This window comes from Coloeus monedula, assembly GCF_965178545.1.
Source record: "Coloeus monedula genome assembly, chromosome: 1".
NCBI lineage: Eukaryota > Metazoa > Chordata > Aves > Passeriformes > Corvidae > Coloeus > Coloeus monedula.
In genome coordinates, this window is record NC_138781.1 from 107,719,451 (window position 1) to 107,742,373 (window position 22,923).

The 22,923-nt window shown below is 37.0% G+C and overlaps 1 protein-coding gene across 7 annotated transcripts in view; it reads right to left on the reverse strand.

Moving 5' to 3' along the window:
* The window catches only part of PTPRM (protein tyrosine phosphatase receptor type M), a 454,349-nt gene that overhangs the window by 43,904 nt on the left and 387,522 nt on the right, over positions 1 to 22,923 (reverse strand). For all 7 annotated transcript variants that reach the window (XM_082290787.1, XM_082290786.1, XM_082290784.1 and 4 more), the window contains 3 exons: positions 16,542 to 16,629; positions 10,443 to 10,519; positions 7,613 to 7,649 (listed from right to left, as the gene is read on the reverse strand). In XM_082290787.1, coding sequence (XP_082146913.1) covers positions 7,613 to 7,649; positions 10,443 to 10,519; positions 16,542 to 16,629 — 202 coding nt within the window. The remainder of the gene's footprint in view (positions 1 to 7,612; positions 7,650 to 10,442; positions 10,520 to 16,541; positions 16,630 to 22,923) is intronic.

Genomic DNA, 22,923 nt, shown 5'->3' on the forward strand with positions numbered 1-22,923 from the left:
AAATTCCCTAGTGAGAGTTATGTGGGATACCTGAATAATGCCAGAGCCTTGAATCTTTACCTTGCAGCTTTTAAGACAGCACTGCTGGACAGTGGCTTGCAGGGAGTGTGCTTCAGTTTTTTCTTCTATGAAACAGAAAAGCTTTAAATAATGCAATTGTAACTAGGGGCCTTGATGTATTTTCTGGTGGAGTGTACTGGCTACAGAGAAGTAGGTCTCACTCACACAGGGACCTTCTTTCGCTCTATGTACTACAGACATTTTAATTGTTTAATTACAGTCAAGCATCTTGGAAGAATGATAGGTGACTCATTTGGGAACCTGAGATACAGGTATAAACACATTCAGATGGAACAGCAACAAGGTATTGGCTCTCTGCCTGAGGTCACAGCTCTGACTGAAGGCTTATTCCAGGAGGCTTGAGACCATGGTTCAAACCGAACTGCCTTTGTGAAAGCAGTCCAACAGTAAGTTTCAGTTGCTGAATCAGTGTTTTCCACTAAGAAAGCTGCTTTTGTTTCTAATTTGTGCATTCTTCTCAATAAGCGTGATTTGCATCATGGAAATATGAATACCTATTAATCACTCATTCTAAATAGCTCATCTGAGCTTGGAAAGACTAACACATACAGATTTTTTTTTTGTAAAAAACATGCTGCATCTAACATTTCCAAAACAAAAATCTTAAGTAATTGACTTGTTGGACTGGGTTCTTCATATCAACTTGTAATGCAGAATCAATTTTGATGATGGATGAGAAGTTTAAGATCATTTTATCCCCTTCAGTAGAAGGTTCCTTAGGGAATGGACAAAAGAACCTAATTAGTTTTTTGCATTTCTACTTTCTATTTCCATGTTGAGTCAATCATAAGCATCAGGATGTAATAAAATCATCACTATTCTCTAGCTCAAAAATATGAGTTCATTTTGGCTACTTGTTTCTTTTATTTTTCCCCAAGGACCTTATTGTGAAGGAATGTTGCCCATGCATGTGAGTAAGATATTCAGATGCTGTATTTTTTAAACTTGTACTGGGAGTTTAAGTGCATTAGCATGAACACTTTACCTAGATGAACAAACAAGATAATTTAGTCTACATTAAAGCGTAAGTAAAAATGATAGAAAAAACCTCTGTCATAATTTATTGTCCTGGTAAGTATCTCATGAGTGAGATGTATCACTCACAATGTATATTTATATTTAAGGATAGAGAACACTGGTACATTTATTCCTTCCTCACAGAAATAGTCAGTATCAAACAACTATTAGTCAGATCAAGATATGTACAAAAGTAATAGAAATAAATGTGTATTGGATATTTTTCCTTTTAATGTCAAGGTAATTATGGTTAAAAATCAAATCTGCATCACAAAAAATTCAGCACTATTATTTGTTGTTATTTTTGGGGACCACCTGGTTATTTTCACCACTTCAAGTAGGAAAGGGCAATGTAAACATTTTAATTCTGTTTTTTCATTATATTTTATGTGAGACTGCAGTATTTGATATAGACTGTAAACCAGGAATACCATTCTAACATGCCATGTATTTGTGCTTAATACAGACACAATACATGAGCATGCTTGCAGCAGAATGAGATTTAGCAGCAGCAGAGGGAATCTCCACAGTCTACATCTGAATATGCAACTGCATGGAAGGATATAGACGGACAGGGAAAGAAATTAATCCAATAAGCCTGTATCTTTTCTTGTTTTCAAAGGTAGTGCTTCAAAATCACCTGGACTGTCATGTGCACTGGTGGCCATATCCATATAGAGATTTCAGTTGCCACCAAAGGATATGTAAGAGAGAAAAGATGACAGATTTCAAAGATTTGGATATGGTCACAAGACAAAAAAACCCCCCAAACTCAACAACAACAACAAAACCAAAAAACAAACAAACAAAAGCCCCCAACTCCCTCCAAAAAACCCACAAAAAAACACCCCCAAAACCCCCAAACACCAAAAAACCTAAAAAGCCCTGCCTTATTTTTTTCTTGATACATTTGTTTCTGAAATACATTCTGTTTTGTAAATTTGTTACACTCCTTTTTTTCCCTAGCAGATGAGAAGACCCAAAAGCCTTCTTCCTCCAAATGGCTGAAGACCATCTGGTAAATACACTTCACAGAAAAAAGATGCTTTGCCTATGTGATTTTTCTGGCAAACTGCATTTCTCTGCCTCTTTTCTGCTTTAGCATTAGGCTTCACTGATTAACAGGTGTGTTAACAGAACTCTGTCAAGAGTGCTAGGTACCTTCCCTATCAAGCCCAATTTATGGCTGATTCTTTGTTGAACATGGAAAACTTCTCATCACACATCAGCTTTTCATAATTTGCCTTCCCCTAAAATATAGACATGCAGGTGAATTTGTAAGGCTGATGCCGTATACATCTTCCTCAAACAAAAAATGGATTCTAGTGCATAATATAGCAATTAGGAGTCTAAGCAACACTAATAGATGGTCAGCCTTATAATGTTCTTTACTGAAAGTGTTTGGTTCACAAGGACAGCATGTTCAGCTTCTGAATTTAAGAAAAAGGATAACTTCCTTGTTTGCAGAATATATTTTATAGCCACATTTTTTAAAGAGGACCAATATATTACTTTTCACACAATCTTCTATTTTCTACATTACAACTTTGAAACATTGCCATTTGCCTGATTTGCCTCTAATTATTTACTGCAGACTCTCATTTCTCTTACTTCTTTATTCTGATATGCAGAGATCTGTTGTAACTTTTCTAGTCTGATTTTCACAACAGAGAAATCAAACCAGTATCTTGTGTTTGAGACAAAGATCTATATATGCTCTGAAGTCCTTTATGTCTGATTTACTGCAGCTCAGTCTGGGTGGGGGAGATGACAGGAAGAACTGCTTTTTCTTGCTCTGTGGCTTTGACAATGCACTACAGAAAAATCATCGTTTTCTCAAACTTGTTTCACAAGCCACATTGACAAGCAAGTGCAAGAAAAGCCTGCATGGGATTTAGGAATTTATATTGGCAAATAAATATTAAATAATTATTTATATAGTATCTAGAGCTTGTTTGTACTTTCAGAGAATTTCCAAAGGTATATGAAACGCGGGCATCTATTCCATGCAAAATGTAGTCACATGCGAAGAATGCAAGTGCCTTCACCTAGCAACAAACCTATCCGCGGCTTTCTAACACTGCTCCTGTTTCACTCGGTCTATACACAAAGATTCAGGGAAACGACACACTGCAACAAAGCCTAAGTCAACTTTGTACCTATTAGAAAACTATGCTAGCTCTGCAGTTACAGCCTTCCACCTGAATGGGGTGTCTCATTCCCTGCACAAACAAAACTACCACACAGCCAACTGCAAGAAAGATGGGAAAATACAGAAATCATGAAAATAGTGAAAGATAGCTGTTCTGACAGTTATCACTAAAACCTCCTATTACAAATGAAGAGGCAGATGGAAATTCTGGTATTCTCATGTACCATAAAGTGGCAACTTCTAAAAGTTTTGACTTTGATGGTTACCAGTTTTTAGTACACCCAGTTTCTTTTTGTCCTCAACACTAGTGACAGTACCAACTTTTAACAGACACTCAAACGTAATTGTTATCACGAGTCTTTGGTGGGTAATGGTAGCAAGAGAGCTAAGGTGAATTTACCATTCACAATATAACCTGAAGATGTCACTTTCATATGTAAAGGGTCTAACTTCTGTACGTGTTTGGGTCGGGGCAAAAAGTAACTTCTTTGGTGTTTGTCATCACTATGGCAAAACAGGTGAACAGGGTTCTAGAAAGCCTCACGTTTTCAAAGGGGGGCTTAGAATGGGCTCATCTCTCTGTCTGAAGACAGATGGCTTCAACCACCTTTTTAATGTTTTGAAGATTAAGAAGTAAAGAACAGCATCAAACACAGTTGAATCTTCAAGATTAATACAGGTACATAGAATTCAATCACTTTGTATATCTATCAGGAAAACAGAATGGCTGTTTTCAGTCCCACATCCTGCAAAAATGACAGCATCTATAAAACTGAAAAATTGTGGACAACTATTTTGCTTTGCTGTTATTCAATTCTCCCTGAAGTAATTTCAAATGTTAATATTCATCTGGAGGCTAAAACCATAGAAGGAAGAGTTTCTTTGTAAAGAGAAGTGTGGAACTTCCAGACTGCTGTAGTCGTGACAACTTTTTGCGACACAAAACCAAAAAAAACATGCCAAGGAAGTTAAGGTTATTGTTATTCAATGCACTATTTCTGCTTCAGATGTCTAAAAGGGAAGTTTCAGTTTGAAAGAGAATGTGTTTTTGTTTCTGAAAACCCTTATTAAAATGTTCACACAGCACATACAGTTGTGTGTGGAAGAAAGACAAGTATTTTGCAGAAAAGAGAAGGAATATGAAAGGGCTTATTAGAGTGGCAAGTTTATGCTGTTGGTAGTGAAGACTGTAAACATTTTTTTTGTAAATATTTATTTTCAAAAGTTTCTAACTTATTCCTAAAAAACTCCTCCTGACTGAAACTTGACTTGATGTCTGTCTCCATAATAAGCAATACAGAAAGCAATTTAGCATCTGCTTTACAACAGAGGAAAAAGAAGAGGTTGAAAAGCTACACTGCTCCATTGTATCTAAAATTGTTTTATTTTCAAGGGTAACTTTTTATAGTCATTAAGATATGCTCTGAAGTGCTTCCACAAAACATCTTAGATCTGGCTCCTCTGCATGCTGCAGCAAGCAGAGTGTGGGGAGTACTGAAAAGTCTGAGATACACAAAAGAATGTACTTCATATATGAAGACATGCAGCTTGCATGTGAGTATCTGCTGTTTCACATGACTGACCTTGAAAACCAGCCCTGGTGGAAATGGCCATGAGTGATGCTGCAGAACTGTGTTAACATTTGTCACTCATCATTTACAGTTGCTGGTACTGTGGAGGAGGAAGCATCCAAAGCCCTTGATAGAGACTAAAAGAAGCTACAACATAGCTCAGTAAACTACCTGAGCTTCAGGAGACAAAGAACAAATACATACAAACCCAATTATTTTTTCCTGCTCAGTAATCAAGGTGAGACTTGCTAGATCAGAAGTCATACACTAATCAGAACATCCAGCAGTATCTGTGAGAATAAGCACTGTACAGATCTTCAACCTAATGCTCTCATGGAAGGGCCTGGTTAAAATTCATTGATTACCTAACTCCTGCGAAAAAAAATAACCCTTACCTGCCAGTAAATTCAACAGATCATACAAGAGCTTGATATTCCCCTATAAAAAGAAGAATTATATCCATGGGAACAAGGGATATATAAAGCAAAATAATGAGTTTTTAAATTGCACCAGCCTGCTGGTTCTGCATGACCCAATATGCTGGCTTTTGACGAGGGATTCTTTTTAATCACGGTGACTCAGGTGCGGATGCCATCTGTTGATGCCAATTACAGCAGATCACCAAAAGTCTTTATTAGCTGTAAATTCAGTCTGCCACTCACATTATACTTATCACATAAAGGAAAATTGATATTAATTTTGTAATTGAAATTGCACACTCTGAATGTATTACTCTTAAAAGCTGAAGCAAAATAATTTTTGATTTTTAGTTGAGAAAGCCTCCATTAAGAAATTCTTTTAAAAAATGTTTCCTCCCCTAATTCAAGGTAGCAGCAGGATGCTATGAATGCCAAGGTGGAAAGCTACTAGTCTGCATGTCAGACTCTGGTTAGTATGAAAGACAGTAACACTTCAATAAACAGGTGATTAGGCAACTCCCAGCTCTGTTAAAAGCAGATTGGTAGTCTATTACAAACTGATTAAATTTGCCACTTCTTCACTTCAAACAATTATATTTGCTCATTAACACTTGATATGTTGAATGCAGCTTAAGAACATAGGAAAATTAAATATCAATCATTCTAACTCCTCGGAGATTTAAAACTGACTCACATAATGATACTTTCCGTCAAAGAACAATAGGCATGTGCACCTGTGAAAGCTGCTGTGGAGGAGAAAAGGGAGAATGGGAAAAGTTATTTAAAGACTGATGAAAAGTAGGTATCAAGGGAATTAAAAATTCAGCTTAACTGTTGTGCTGCATGATGTATTCATACATAGCTGATGAAAGTGTGTTCTAAAACAGAGCATGGACATTGCTGGCTGCACTGCAAGTTGTGGCACGTGATGGGCTTACTAATAAAGGCAGACATAGAATAGAATCATAGAATATCCTGGCATCCACAAGGATCATTGAGTCCAACTCCTGGCCCTGCACACACCAGCCTGAGAATCACACCATGTGCCTGAGAGCGTTGCTCAAATGCTCCTTCAACGTGATGGGTGAGCAGCAGAAGTGGAAGAGGAAGCACATTTAAATGGCTCATATTCTAAGATCACAAATTCTGGAAGTGTAAAACTCTGGTCTAAAAGTGTAATATTGACACTAGTGAAGTGGTTCTAGAAATAACATCTGTGTCCTGCCCCACTGTCATCTGACATGAAGCAGCACCACATTTGAGACTGTGGAAAGCTAAGGTACAGCAAGGCAGAGATACGAAACCTCCCACTGGTGGAAGTGGGGACTGGAGGCAGCAGACTGGGATATTTAAGAAACAAGTTAAATCACAGCAAGACCCCTTATTTGACATGGCCAACATTTTATCTGCTTTGTTAAAAAAATCCTTAAAAAGTATGAGACCTCTAAATCCAACACATGTTAAGATTATTTGGAGCATATTATACTCAGTACTCCAGCTGGGTCCCTTAAAAGGTTGAAGTAACATCTGTGGGTGGAGCTCAGCTTTTTCAGATCCATGGGCAAATGCAAGAAGCTCTGTCACAGACTACCTACTACAAAAAAGATTCCCTCCAAGCAGTGGAGGAGCAATCGAATTTTCACACACATACTATCCAAGCATAGGCAGGAGATTGGCATATTGTTCAATATTGTGACTAAGTAGTCACAGAAGACTCATTCTTCCCATTTGTTCCAGCTCTGAACTTGACCAAAAAAATAAATAAGGATTGCATCAGAATGTGCTAATTATGTCTTTAAAGACAAGTACAAATTGAAAATTAATTTGCATGTTGATAAAAGAATAGGCTCTTTTTCTTGAGCAAGCTTTTAAATGACGGTGTGTAAAATTGTCTCTGTAGAACCCTGTGATGAATCCTCCTGCCAGTGTTTAAATGTCTTTTGGTCCTCTACCAAAAGTTGTTAGCTGAAGAGTTTTGTATATTAAGGACCTGGAGCCTAGTTATCACTGAACAGTTAAGAGAACACACATTTTCATGACACTGTTGTCTCTCTGAACAGTTACCAAATATTTCTACCATGACTCATTTCTTTTTTCATGAGTAACATAATGCTGAGTAACTTCTTTGAAAAAGGATGCATTCTGCTTTTTTACTCAAAACCTATATTTAACACAAAGGTAAAGGACCGCTTATTTGAAATACCTGAAAATTTGATAATAATTCCGTTTGCTCGTTTCTACCTAAGTGATTGAGTGGACTCTACCTTGGATATTGACTGTGGCAAAAATGCATGTTAGAGAGAATAAACTGCAATTCAAGTACCAAAACCTCTTAGCCTCACATAACCACAAGGAAAAGGTGATAAACTTACCTTGTGTGGCAATGTAATGATTTGGTCTATGATAACCCTAGAAAAAATTGAAAAGAAAAACAAAATCAGCAGTATGCACCTTGGCTATGTTCCTATGAGTGAAACTTCATTTAGGATAGTATTCAGTAAATGTCACAACAGTACAAATAATGTATTAGATGCAAAAGTTCTTTCCATTTGGAGAAGGGCAAGTGAGAAAGGAAACAAAAGCGAATGTGTTTTCTGCAAAATACTTAAGTTGCAGCGTTGTACATTAGGGGCCAGAGGTAATATGTTCTTTCAGTCCCTTGTTGGCTCTGCTGAAAATGAACAGCATGAAATCTTCCCTAGCTCTTACAGTTAATGGCATTAGGTGCTCATGGAGTCTGAGATACACCTTCACCTATTGCTATTGACTGCAAAGCCTATCCCTTTTTTAACAGTTAAACAATGTCAGATTTGCATTCAGCCTGGGGAAGGCAGGAGGGCATGGTGTTCACTCTGCCCATGGTGATTTATTTATGTTTTATTTCTCAACAGTAAAAAGGAGGATAAGTTCTTTGATTAAATCATTTGGTATGAACATACCTTTTCAGGATGAACATAATACAACTCTGATGACAAGAGCAACTTAATCACAAGTTGGCCAAGCAATAAAGACCAACACTCTAAGCATTCTTTGCAACATGGAACAGGTTGCTAAAATGTAATGATAGCATTTGTATAGTATTTGAATTTCTGATGTGATGGGAGTGTCACCAAATGTTTAGATCATGTACAAGTATGCTGATCAGTTCAGTTGTAGGAGTGTTAATATTTGAATAGTGGTTATGATGCATTGTCAGTCATCAGCAGGAAGAACTTAAGGATGTAGCATGCATGCCACTGCAATTTCTTTGTGAAAGAGCAAGGGGAAATGTAGTGATACAAGGTGGGAAAGAATCAAAACAACTGAAGATACTTTGAATATTACAGAAAGAATAACATGAATTAAAGAACTGATTTCTTTACATGACATTGAAGCAAAATTTGGAAGTCTATGAACTGAGAAGTTCAGAGAGCTACAGAGTGGGTTTTTTTCCTGCTATGTGTTACCTAATTCTTAGTGCCTGGGATCAAACACTTCCATTTCCCAGTGAAAAAAAAAAAGCATGGGAAAAAATACATCATAACCATTGTGCCTATGATGGTGCCATTCCCTTATTAACATGTTATACTGACAGCACGACAACTCTAGTAATAACTGCATGCAGGAGCAAAATTAAAGCTGCTTCTGTAGTAGAAAAAGCAGCGCTTCCAATAGAAACCTGACTAGCAAGATTATAAACACTCATGCTGTGTTTTGTGGCAGAGCTGTCTTTGGAGGATGCCTGCAGTCCTCCAAGCTCTGCAACGAAGCCATCTGCTGAGGATGAGGCAAAGACTTTTCTGGTTCTCAGGCATTGTTTCTTCTAGGGCCACATTCTCTCCATCCTTTTGTACTCCATAAGCAAAAAAACCTGTTTTCTATACAGCTATCTATCAGCATTTTATATGAGACTGTATGATCCAAATCTTTAGCTCTCACGTACTAAAATATTTTAGTATAAGATTCAAATCTGACACAAGAACATACCACTAGCCTAAAATGAGAACAATCCTAAATGTTGGAGGAAATGTGAAAGTGAATTCAAATCTAAGTCCCCAGTGTGAACTCTCTTTCCTTCCATGACAGATTACTCCCTTCAGAGATTAGTGTGGCGTCTAACTAAATGTATTTCCATGTGTGCCTTCACTGCTCGGTGGCTGTGCTATACTTTCAACAGCAAGGGACTGAGCAGAAATCTGAGCTTAGTTTAATGATTCTGGAATGTGCTTATAAACATCAGTAACGGGAGGTATCTTCAGAAAGTTCCCTCAGACTTTGGATTGTTACAACTGAAGTACCTACTTTTCTTCTATAGCTCTAGCTCTTCCACATTCTGAGAAAAAACATCCATTACGTTCGTGTTTCATACTAGAAATTAAATTTGAACTGCAAACTGTGACATCATTTTTCAAAGATGTAACTGCTGAACAAGAAATCTTTAGCAGGCACAGTTTCCTATGAAGCAACACTTGTTTTACTTAGCCTAACATCTAGCACTTCATGTAAACAGTAAAATTACTAACTTTGCTATCCATAGACTTCTGGCTTTAGATAAATAATATTGGCTTTTTAAAGATTTCCAATTCTACTTTTGAGCTCATTCTTTCAACCAAAAACACCTTGTCTCTTAAAGAATTTATTCTAATGTAAAACATTAAGTTAACATGATGCAGAATGAACAAAGAAGCCACTTTCAATAATTAAAAAGCCTACATATTTAATGAAATGTCTTGCTTGCATTAGAATTACTGGTTAACAGCTGCAGAATATACTTTGAAGGCGACTTAAAAGTGCAGAGATGACAAGAGACTGCAAATCTCTGCATTAGGCATTACAGAGTTTTGTCACATTAATATGCAAACAGCTTTCTTTTAAATGTGGAATGATGCCAAGCTGTTGACAGAAAGTGAAAATAACATTTTGCTAGCCCATATAAGCACCAGCAGGCAAAGTAGCCATACAGTGTTCCTGGCAAGGTTTCAGTCTAGTGGCAGTTGGAGGAAACGACTCATTTAATTCACTGATTGACAAAACCTTTGAGGCTTTTTTCTTCTATTAGTGCACACCTAGCTTCCAAAGATAGCACTCTCCAGTGCTAAAAAATGTTAGCAGCTGATATTAGCTGTGGTCTCTATTACAAATTATGAATCATGTGAGACTAGTAGGAGTTCCCTCTTTGACTGAACACAACAGTGAGCTTGTTGACTACATCAGGATACGCACATCAATATAATTCCCATTGATGTAATCGGAACTTGTTTCTCCTTCAATAGGCTGCAATCTCACTCGAGAATGATCATCTGCAGTGGGAACAATGGAGAGGAAAAAAAAGTAATTAAAGACATATTGAGGAACAAAGGCTTAATCAAAATAGTCCTTTAAAGTCAAACTAAAACCTTAGCAGTTACAAGTTCATGCTCATTTTGTTGGTTATGAAAACTGTTATCTACATTTAATTCTCATTTCAGTCATTCACAGGCTTTCCAAATCCCATCTGATTTTCAGTATGAATTTCTTAAATCTTCTAATGTGAAACCCATTACAATTATGATTTTTGCCTTGATACTCCCTGCTTTTGTCAATAAAATAACATTAAGTTGTCACAAGTTTAATAATTTTGAAATGCTTCTGCCAGTAGTCAAAAGAAGCTGAAGTCATTCAAGACACACTGCCACCTCAGAGTTTTTGAAGGAAACTCATTATGTTTTCAGTAAGAGAGAAAGCAAAACAAAGTAATGGCAAAACCCAAGCAGCCAGACAATGGCTTCGTCACTGAACTTTGCTCCACTGTGGTCATCTGTATCTGTCCAGGACTGTGAAAACATTTCCAACTTAATTTTCTAAATTCCAATCCAAAACAGTATGGCATGAATTCATCTCATGTCAGCTGCCTCATAATCTCTATGAATAGCAACACTGCTAGAGGCTAGTTCCCACCCTGCAGAAGAATATCTGTAGGCTGGCAGGGCTCCTTCTTCTCGGAAACTTCGTAAGCTCCCCTTGACTCTCTTAGTTCAAAAGCAACCAAACATAAAGGCTTTTGCAGAATGCTGCACAAGATGTTGATAAAACAATTTGAGGGTAGGATCTCAAGGGTGGAGAGCTGGTAAGCAGCCACTTTACTGTTGCTTTGTTTATGAGGAACTCTTGCTAATTAGATACCTGTGTATTATTGTTTTGCTGCCTGATTTCTGAGCTAATATAATTTGCAGCTGATTGACAGACCTTCATGATGGTCATTATTTTGTTGTTAATGTAAATAATCATTAAAACACCTGAAACTTCCCACACGTGTTCTGAAAAGCTATTTCTGAAGCTTTAAAATTCCTAAAAGATAATGAATATATGAAAGAATATGAAGTGGCTTAAAAACCCAACTTCATTATAAGTAGCAAAATATCATCCCACATTATGGTAGAGGAAGAAGAGGGCAAGTGCATCTTAAAATAGCATTGTTTTAGAATTGCAAGTCAAGAGATAAATTGATCAAGGTAAATTCTTTACCTCGTCCTCTTTTATGCTCCAAGTCTTGGGAACTAGAGATCTCAGAGCCTCATTTATTTCCCTGGGATTCCCTTGGGAGAAAGAAAGGGCATGCTACAACCCCAAACACTGTAAATCAGAATGAATTAAAATTCCATCTCCAGGTTCCACACAGGTCTTACATTGCTATTTTCTTGGGATTACTTCACTCAACAGTCTTCAAGAATGAGCTTTTCAAACATGCTGGAATACTGGAATCAGTTATGTTAATCAGGTTAGCTTTTTCAGCCTCTGTATTCTTTCCCAAGAATTAAAATTAAAGAGCTGTGACCTTCCATTACATAACCCCTGCTTGTCTGACTCTCCCAAGCTACGCTTATCCAAGTGCTTTGCTATTCTATGCTTAATTAAGCTATTTATCAGTTTCTTCAGAACAGAGATTCGGCTCACAGGATCTTAATCCTAAAAATCCATCTTACTTAAGAAAGATACTACGGAACTTCCTAAGCTCCAGCCATGGCTGCTGCTTTTACAGTTTTGGGACCTGATCCAACTTCTTCTAAAGTCAGCAGACTCAGAAGTCAAGATTGTTTGGACTCAGGTATATCTTCATCCATATTTTCATGATTTCCCACATCGTTGCCTTACAGGCGTTCTCACCAGCACAACTCAGCCTAGTAAAGATCTACACTTTTGTACTCCTTGAATTACACAGGGCAGGGCTCAGTTGTCTAAGCACAAAACATCTCATGGCACTTTATGTAGCCACCAGGATATACTGCCTAGCTTTCAGCTGCCACTATGGAATGACATGTCTCTCATGTGCCGCATTCGTTGGTCTTGCACAGATGTCCCGGCTCACCTGAAATGGCACCACATGTCTGTATTTAGGTAACTGAAACCCCTATTTGATCACTGGCATAGAAATGAGTTCCATATTGGGCAAAACAACCTTAGATTTCCCTCTTAGCTACATCTTAAAAACGTAACTTCCTGTTATTTGTTTTTGACTGACTTATACAATTGAATAATATGCATGAATAATATGGTATCTTTTCTTTGTTACTTTCCTTGCAATAACTCTTGCTTTGGATTAAGCAAAATAAAGAAGTTACTTCATACCTATATCTTCATATCATCTCTTTGCCTTTTTTCTTCTCATGTGAATCTTTTTTAGTACTGCATTCTCAGCTAAGTTTCTGGGAATTCTGGAGGTAATGGTCTGTCCAATACCCATTCATTTGCAGTGCAAATGGAGTGACCCCCTTTTTTTATTGGTTTGAGAATTCAAGTTAACTCCTTACTGCATGGCAACACTTGTTAAATTGCAAAAAAATCCTTATGTCAACACAAAGAAATGTCACTGTGTCTAGGCTATGCTTAATGTCAAGCAGATTTAAAACTAAGAGGCACACAAGCCATATTCTTCAACATGCGTGTTGATTTTTAAATAGCCTCTAGGTTAACTGTCCAGATTTTTAAGGTATTTTTTTCCTTTATACTTCAGCTGCTCTTGACAATTTGTGTAGCTTTTAAATACTCCCTTTTTCCATCTCATTGTTACTTCGATACCCTTACATTAGGAGATCTAATTTAACTTTCCACTGATCACTTAAAGCTTTCAAAATTAGTTATCTTAGAATAAATTTGTCTTTGTAGAATACGGTAATAGATAATGAATATAAGCATTTTATTCTCTCTTGCCTCATGTTACCTACAACATGTATATGCCAGCCTGGAGACTGATCTGTAACAAGCCCCTTGAGACCTTGGTCTATTAGCATGCCTAGGCAATGACTCTTTCTTGGGATGTGCCTTCCCGATTCTCTGCAAATCAAATCTTTTGTAAATGTCTCACCTGAAATCTTTAGCTGCTTTAAAAAGCTGTGATCAATACTCTCTTCTGATTTAGTCAATATTGAGTTAGGTAAAAATAAAGACAGAACCCCTTCCATTCCCAAATCACCTCAAGATCTCTCCTGAGGAAAAAAATGAATAAATTTTACCAAAATCCATGCATAACCCCACACAATTATGGCAGAAACATAATTTTTCTTAGGTGAAGAAAGATTAATTTAGCAGATTCATGCTGGGTTTAGTTCCTAATGAGAAAACCCACAGGTTTTTTTGTTCAGTAGAGGAGGACCATGTTTCCTGCGGTGACTGGATTGTGACCATGATTCAATTTTTTGTAGCCACTGTCATACAGTGGGTAGGGCATGCTTGTAGCCAATTAAATGCACATCACTTGGGTAACAAAAAGCATATTACAATTTTGACAAGCTCCTGCAATGCTGGCCGCTTAGTGCTATTGTTTTAGTTCCCTCTGAGAACAATAATGACTACAAGCAATAATCTAACAGTAGTATCTTGGGAAAAATTTAAATGAAGACGGTAAATGGAGAGAAAAAAAATATGCTTTGCAGAAAAAATATATATTTCATTATAATCATGTACCCATAGTCAGTGGCATCTGAACCACTGGATTTTTAAGTGTTTGAACATAGCATAAAAGGGGAATTTATTAAAATGCTTTTAAGCGAAAGCATATACTTTACACAGTTATCTGGGACAAATTTTAGAAAGTAGAGCATTCAAATTGTATTCTCAGACTCTGAGAAATGCAATCATTTATGCAGAAGAAAACCACATAAAATAATTAAAAAGTTAACTACGCATTTGCATACACGTATTTAACAACAACAAACAACAAATTGAGCTACAAACTGTGGGCAGTTTCAGCTTCTTTTAAGAGACTGCCTTTAATTCTAGTAGATCTTAATTTTAACTTGTGTTATCTTTGTTTTCACAGCCACATAGACAGGAAGTATTATTGATAAAAACTCCACCCAACTCCCTCCTTCTGCTAAATACTGAGGACATTTCAAGTAAATTGAGATCTAAATGTCCTGAGTTATATTTGGCCTCTTAGAAAGCCTCTAGTATCACTTGTAATTGTCATTGATTTGTGTATCTAATACCTTTTATGTGTTCTCCCTTGGCTATTCATCACTTGATTACCTCAGACATAAAGCACTTGCAGTTTTCTGGTTTTCTTCAACCAAAGGATGTCAAAGTGTAAGACAATGTCTAACATGACATTAAAGAGGGGAGTGACAGACTAAACCTGACTACAAGAGAAGATCTATGGTAATAGGCTTGGGCTGGAAACAAAATTTCACAAAGCAAGGATAAGCATTAAACTGTTTTGCATTTCTTATTTTTGCCTTCAATATTTTTACTTAAATGATTAGCTGTTACTCATGTAATGTATTGCTATATCTTCATAAAAAACCAAGTGTGTTACACATTAAATATTGCTTGGACGGAAACAAGCAAAACCACATCTAGCTAACTTACCTGCTTTTGTATATGCACCAGCCCATCATGATAATCCCATTTCTCTAGAAGATTTAATTTCCTTTTCGAGTATATAGCACAGTGTACATCCAAAATACATAGCAATACTATCATGGCCACTCAAAACCATGTTGCAGATCATCTCTTGCTTAATTTACCTCTGCCTCCATGTGTATTTCCTGTGGGTTCGCATTCTGCAGCAAGCTACAGAGCTGTTTTCTGTTTGCAGTCAGTCTCAGCCCATCTGGGCCTATTCACATCACCTACTGTAGATCACTAAGTTGGGAGCTGTTCTCTCTACACTCTTTACACATGCACTGCAGAGAGGACTTCCTGAGGTGGTGATTCAGAAGCATTCAAATGGGCTCTATTTTGAACCATTTCTCCACAAGACCTGTTCTTCTCTCTGTCAAGTCCACGTGGTTCACTGATGAGGAAACCTAAGCAGATATGTGCCTGGACAAGCACCTGGAATAGGTGCTGAAGTTAGTGGAAACAGGCACTACATACTCCTTCCACAGGTCCTCCGACTGTTCAGACAATCAGCACGGCTTATTCTTCTCTGCTGTACTGTGTACCTGGGATTCTACATGATTTCTGAACTCCAGCAGTACCATTAAATGATGCCTCCTTAAAGACCACCCTTCACTTTCATGCTTACAAAACAAGGTGATGGCTGCTTATTTCTCTGCTTATACCTGCTCATCTGGCTGGCTATTAGAAACACATACACTCCACATCTTAAATTTAGATTTTAAAGGGAAAAAACAGGGAAAGGATCATCTCCTACGTACACACTGAGAACTTAAAGGTTGAAGTGCAACAACATCAGTGTGTAAATAATATAATTTTACTGAACTTGATATATTTCCTGCCTCCATGTTCATGTGCAGCATCTCTAGTCACAATGCTTTAGAATTCTCACAATGCGAGATTTAGGGGTTACTAACCAAAGCATGTTATCATATCCTCAAGTTATTTGATTATTAGTATGTCTAATCTTTATTAAGCCTGGCATTTTTAAGTAAAACATATGGTTTACCTTTTTTACCTTAGACTCTGTCTAGCATAAGCCAGGGTAGTTGTCTCTGTTATTGTGGAACACTTAAACAGCAGTATTGTCTGCTCCTAAAATATCCAGAACACAATACCAAGGTATTGATGTGATCATGGGTACTCTAGTGCTAAGCTGACAAGAGCAGTTTGGGACCTGTTAGAGCCGAGTACTGGTTAAAGGTGTCATTCTCCATTAGCCAAACGCTGATCGCAGGACAGAAAGTATACAGAAGGGCAGTTGAGAAAATGCATTAAATCTGACATTTCTCAAAAAAAACCCCAAGAACCCCATCTTCCCTCATTTTTATCTTCTTAATTAGGGAAAAGGAATATAAGCCTGATGTGAGCACAAGGCTGGTGGTCATTCTTACCCAGTTCTGAAGGGAAGTTAACAAAGTGCACAATTATGTTGTCAACACTCACATGCAATGATATTCCCATATCTATTTTTCATTCTGTTCTCATCTTTCTTAGCTGAATCCCACGGTGCAGACTGTCCTTCAAAGAAACTCTAAAAAAAGGAAAGAAAGTGACATTAAGAAAAGCAGGCAGCAACAGTTACCTTATGGATAAACAAAAGAGAAAGGCAAACAGTACTTGTGGGTATTGTTGTTAAAGTGTCATTTAACTGATTCTTTTATTGAGCAAAAATATGAGTCTCCTGTTTAAATGGTATTTATGCATAGCTCCAGATGTTACTTAAAATTTGACATGAGATTATCTGTGTAATAGCAAGAAGAATTATTTGCAAGTGAAGTGCTATTAAACCTTTCCAAATCTGCGTTCTTGCAACAGTGAGAGTCCTTCATTTGTGCTACCCAGATTCCCCGTATAGTTCTCATACACACACACACATGAAGCTGAAGGAGCTTCATCATCAGTGTTGGAGTTGCTCCAGTATTTGAGTGTAGAAATTACAGACTGTACTGATACGTTTTATTTTTGACATACCCCAAGTTTCATTTACTTGTTGGCAGACAACCTCACGGATCCAAACATTTAAAAAAGGCATTTAAAAAACCATGGATTCAACTAGCACACGTGTCTTTTTTCCCTTAAGCACAATTTATGACGCCACCATGATGATTATTTTCTCAGAGAATAAAACCAATGTCATTTTGTGAAAGATATAATCTCATATTCACCCAACCTCTGGGCTCTAGCTAACAAATCTCATGTAAATAAGAAAGTTGAAGGTGCTAAAAGTTTATTTTTACATTAATAAAACACAGAAGCTGCCAAAAGGGCAGCAAGCAAGTTGTTATACCCTATCTGTCCTGTGCTTTCTGTGATGTAAAAGAGCATTCGCACAATCTCTTAATTTATACATTATATCTGTAAGTCATATGACAAAGATGCATTTTAAAATTTCTTACAGAAATATTAATCTTGTGTTAAAAAACACTTAGTTGCCAAGCAAATTATTGTAATTCTATCATGATTATGGCCAGCCTTAACTGATGTTTTCATCTTTTTACTAGAATGATCAGGAGATGAAATCTTTTGTACCACACTAAATAGGGAAAACATTGGGAAGTTTGTATCTCTTCCAAGATCTCAACACATACTGAGGGTTTAAAATAGATAATGCCCATTAAATGGTCTACCCTTAGTGTCCTTCGCCCTCAAATTCGAAGAAGATTGTTTTTCAAATCCCAATGATTTCCAATAACAAAGAGCATAAAAGTCAAAACAAACCCTTGAACTCTTGTGGAAGTCCACAGAACACAAGGGCATGCAGTGTCTAAAATGGGTATTCTTTTAGTAAGTTCACTTGAGTACCAGTTTCCAACTTATGATCTTGAAATTCCTGGGAATATAGGGACTACTTCTAAAATGTTTATAAATAGTCACTCAAGAAAACCAGAAGCCTTGTCAGTGGCTTCAATTCGTTTTTCCTTCATTTCTCCGCACTTCCTTAGAAAATTTTTAATGGTTTGGAAACTGAAATTATTAAAACCCACTAATACAAATAAATTTCCCCTTAATCATAGCATACCATCATTGGGTACAGCTCTGAGAAACACAGATTGCTACCAGGATAGAGAAGTGGAACCCTGTGAATCCCAAGATGATTTACAGCTTTGGGGCTCTTTGCCAAGAAGGCGTCAATCGTTATCTGATTATAGATTTGCCAGTGGCATCTAAAACAAGCAGGCCCTCCCACTCTAGACCACTTTCAGCTCAGGCTGGATGGAAATTACTTTTCTAATAAGTCCAACCAAACTGCATAAGGCAATGGGCAAAGATCTGTGTCTCAATTTCTTGCGAAGTTCACACTCTCAGACAACACTGGGCGATGAGCAACTAAACACAGTTAAAGGCAAAGTAGAGATGGAAATGTTCAGCAGCAAGCTCCAAAGACAACAAACTAACAATTCATCTTATCTAAAATTTGATGTGGATTTTGCATTTCAGACAGCCAGGCAGACTACTGAAAATTCTAGTTTTCTTACAGTTCTTCTTCTAGAGACTAGTGCACAGAATTGATACGTAAGACACTACCCAGCAAGTGGTTTTGAGTTTAATTCACTGAGCATTACATGTACTGTTACAGAGGAAAGAGTCCTGCTGACACAGCTTCTGAGCCTACACCTTGCAATACGGAAGACTCAAATATATTCCAAGGGACATCTTGCTTCTTTCAGTCCCACTAATGAACTTTTACAAAATTGCTTTAACCCAATCAAAAAAAATCAGTCTCTGGAGGCAACTGGGAAAGACTGAGATGGTGCTGAATTCAGGGAATGCGCAGGGAACGGGCAATGTACTGCTTTTGAAAACTCGTCTGGGTCTCATCGACAATGTATGAGTTCAATTTCTTCCACCTGTTTGGCACTTCTGAAAACAATGATGAGTTTAATGAGCCTTACAGATAAACTATCTCCTCACAATATACCTGCAACACAGATAATTCTGTTCTTTAGAATAGATATATATCAAACCTCACACAGCAGCAAAAACCAGGAAACAGATTTACATTTTCCAGCTACTGCTTACTGACTTCACTTTCTTTACTGAAAATGTATTATAGAAAAAGAACTTCAGATATATATTTTTCTTTGAGTTTTTATCAATAAATTAGTGAATGAAATAAAACATAACTCATAGGGAAAATAAGACATAATTCATGCAGATCCATTTTTCTTTTAAATTCATTTTGGGATACACACTGGTATTACAGTGAGAAAAGTACAGCAAAGATAATTTGAAGGAAGAGGTATTACAGTGCAAAAGCATAAAAAAAACCACTTATTGTAAAAGACAGCTGGAGTGTCATTTCCTAAATTCCCCATGTGCTGCCATTACACAAACAGCAATAGAATGATAATCCACAATGTATTATAAGGAGAAATCTCATTTGTCCCACAAAGAACAGAGCAGATATGTCATAACAGATGATCTGTCAAGATCTTTCCTTACTTGTGAGAAATACACGTTTCATTACAGAAATTTTTAAAATCTCTTTCCTGACATATCACTCTCCAAGGATGCTGCTGCACAGCAGCCCACACATTATCTTTGTGGCTATTCATTCTAATTCATCCTTAGAAGTTTCTTAAAATTGTGGACCCTTAGGAAGAAATATGGCCCCCAAACAGCTTCACTCCACAAATGCTTCGTAAGGGCAATAGAGAACCGAAAATGAGTATAGGACATTTCTCAAATAATTTAAAATAAGTATGTCTTCAACTCAAAATCACACAGAACCTTGGCTACCCAGCCTCTGTGATCTTCTTGAAAAATGAAATGCTCTTCAAGACAGCTGTTTTTACAGCAGACATTTCAGTATGCATGTCAACTGTCATTCTGTCAGTAGAAAATATTTCAATAATCAGGATAAAACACTCTCTGAAGAAAAATTAATTACAGAGAACTGCTTTATATGCAACATAAAAACTGGTCAGTGATGCAGCAGCAGGATCATCTTAGGATGAATGTGATACTTTTGCGTGCTTTAACTCAATACTGCAGTGCTTTCCATTAAAAATTAAATATTTGCCAAGGGCTAATTCACTGTGACCCTCAGACTAGAAAATAACTGCAATATCTCAAATGAGAGGGGGAGATAATAATTGCAAATACAGATTTTTAAAAATTATTCCCTTTCCTCATTTAAAATTCATAAGGCCAAAAAATATTGGAAAGGACCTGTATAAAAGTACAGTTTGAATAGGCTGGAATGAGGGTAACAGGGTGAGATCTTCAGAATAAAATTTGTATCTCTGTTGATTGTCATCTTTGCCAACCCATTTTCTATCCTAGATTTCATGGTTCCAGATAAGGACACAAAAAATTTACATCTGTGTAAGTGCTTTAAGATCTGCAAATGTAAAGTGTGGAATTACTATTTTTATTATTAATCAAAAACCAAGCAGCAACTTTTTCAAAAAATACTTTGTAGTTGCTAGGTGACAACAGTGTAGTCTCCCACAATGTCATTTACAAAAAGCAGGCTCTTACATGCAAAGAAATGAGAAGTTAAGCACATAATAAATCTCGCTCTGCCTACTTAATAAGCAAGAATATTATTTGTAGGTACAAAGAAATGCATATTGCACTGTGTAACAGTCTTCAGTTTGACCTGTGGATTTGTTTTCAAGTGTTTGGGTCTTTATGATATCTGATTTTCTCTATTGACTCTTAGTTTCTTCACTGATAACATTAATCTTCCATTGTTATTTCTGAATAACCAGATGAAGATGTATTTTAACAACACTGGTAATTTGACCTATCCAGTTATAAATACCTCTGGATTTGTTTTTAAGTTACACAACAGAGAGTTATGCACCCTGTCTACTTTAGGTCAGACCAGACAACTAACAGTGGTCCTAATGGAGGTCCTTGTCTAAACTCAATTAGCTAGAGAAGAAACTTATATTTCTACTATAGTCCTTTGCGTTGAAGCTAAATTAGATGCCTAAAATGCCCTGAATTTGATAGCGAAGATTCATTACTAGTTTAACACTAATGCTGTGTCCATTTTGTATGTGGAGATTACAGATGGGAAAAAATGCATCCATTACAGTCTGAGTTAAGATCCTAGGGTCACATTAGACTCTTTTTATTTACAAACCCCAGTAAATACACATTTATTTTTAAGCAAGCCCATAAATGTTTGGAGGACAAGGATCTTCAGGATCATTTAATGAAAACTGCAAGATGTGTGAGTGCAGTAAATCTGTCAGTTCACTGGATTTTCAGTATTCAGAATCTGCTAAATATCTGGCATGTGAGGATGTTCTTGTGACTTAACAACATTAACTGTTCTTTTTTTAAACAGAAAATGAAAATCGTCACATTCAGTTTGTTGATAATTGAGTATTTAGACTATTAAGGAATTAAAAAGGGTCACTGATAGTTACGTTAAAAGAAATCTGCAGGGAGATCCAAGCTATTAAACAACATTTTTAATCTTCTAGACGCTTTAAGTGAAGCTTTCATCATTGAAAATGCATCACCTGTAAGTAATAGATCTTCCCAAGTGTTTGCAAGCAGTGGTAACTGATGGCAACCCACTGCATGCAAGCAGCTCTTCGTACTTCAGTCATTGCTTTGGTCACTGAGAGCATCTGTGGATGACAGCCTGCCACTAGAGAATATATTCACCATCAGCTTTTCCTTCTCTGTCAGCTTCAATCACTGAGAATTATGTCCAGTTTTCAAATAATGGAATTTAAAAAAAAAACATTTTACTGTTCCTGCCCTTGAAAAGTGTGTGTTGCAAGAGCCAATGTGAAAATCTATCTAATCAATGTAAACTGCCTTCAGCAGCTAAAAAGCACTTACTGGTGCATTACTGTAGCCTAGGTCTGAACACAGAAGGAAAAAACCCCAAAACCCAACAGACTGTTGCAAATAGAATATATTGATGCTAATGCTAAAACTTGTTGTGTTCAGATTTTTCTGGTAAAATTAGCCTGATAGTTTATATAAAGTTTCCTCTGCGTGAGATAAAAAATGCAGATCAGTTTTAAAGCACATACAGAGTTGTAGTCTGACATACAGCACCTCTCTGATATTGTTCCTGATGCTCCTTTATGTTGTTGTTCCTACTTGAACTGATGTAAAAAACCCCAGAAACATCCACTCAAAGTTTTGCATAGCCAGAGGTAGGAAACAGTCTTTTCATTCTCAGGTGCATTTAGGTTAGTCTGCATGACACATGAGAAGAAGAGTAGGAAAGCAGAAGTGCTTCTGGTCTTTTGAGACACTAAATATCATGCATAAACCTGCATTAAATGGTGAAATGGAAGAGGAACCATTACCTCCTCCACTAACTGCAGCATGCCTTACTTAACACTTGGATTTCAAACCCAGGACTAAAACCACACAATAAGAAAAAACCTGGTACTAATTCTGTGATTGCATTGGTGTGCTCATTTTTCAGAGGCAGTGCTTTCAATTAGTGCATTTCCTCATACGCTTGTATTTTTAAAGTCACATGCTTTGCTACTTCCTGGACAACTGGCCAGTCTAGCCAAGCTGTAGCAGTGCAAAGAAAATGTATTGATATGATAAAACTGCTTCAGTATGGTACTATAAATGACAAAGATACTTGTAGCACTCAGCATGTGTAGCTCTAGTTGACAATAGCATTGGGAAATACACATGAAATTTAGTTAATGCTATAGGACAAGAGAGTAGCTCACTAGCTCACTAGAACAGAGAAGTAACTTAAGTGAAAGTGACTTGTCAGTCACTGTGAAAATTGTGAAGGTGTTGTACACCTTCAGGAATAGCACATCCTGAGTGCCAGCCATGCTGAAGGCTGGTTTTTAGGTGCTAAGTGCATTTGAACAAG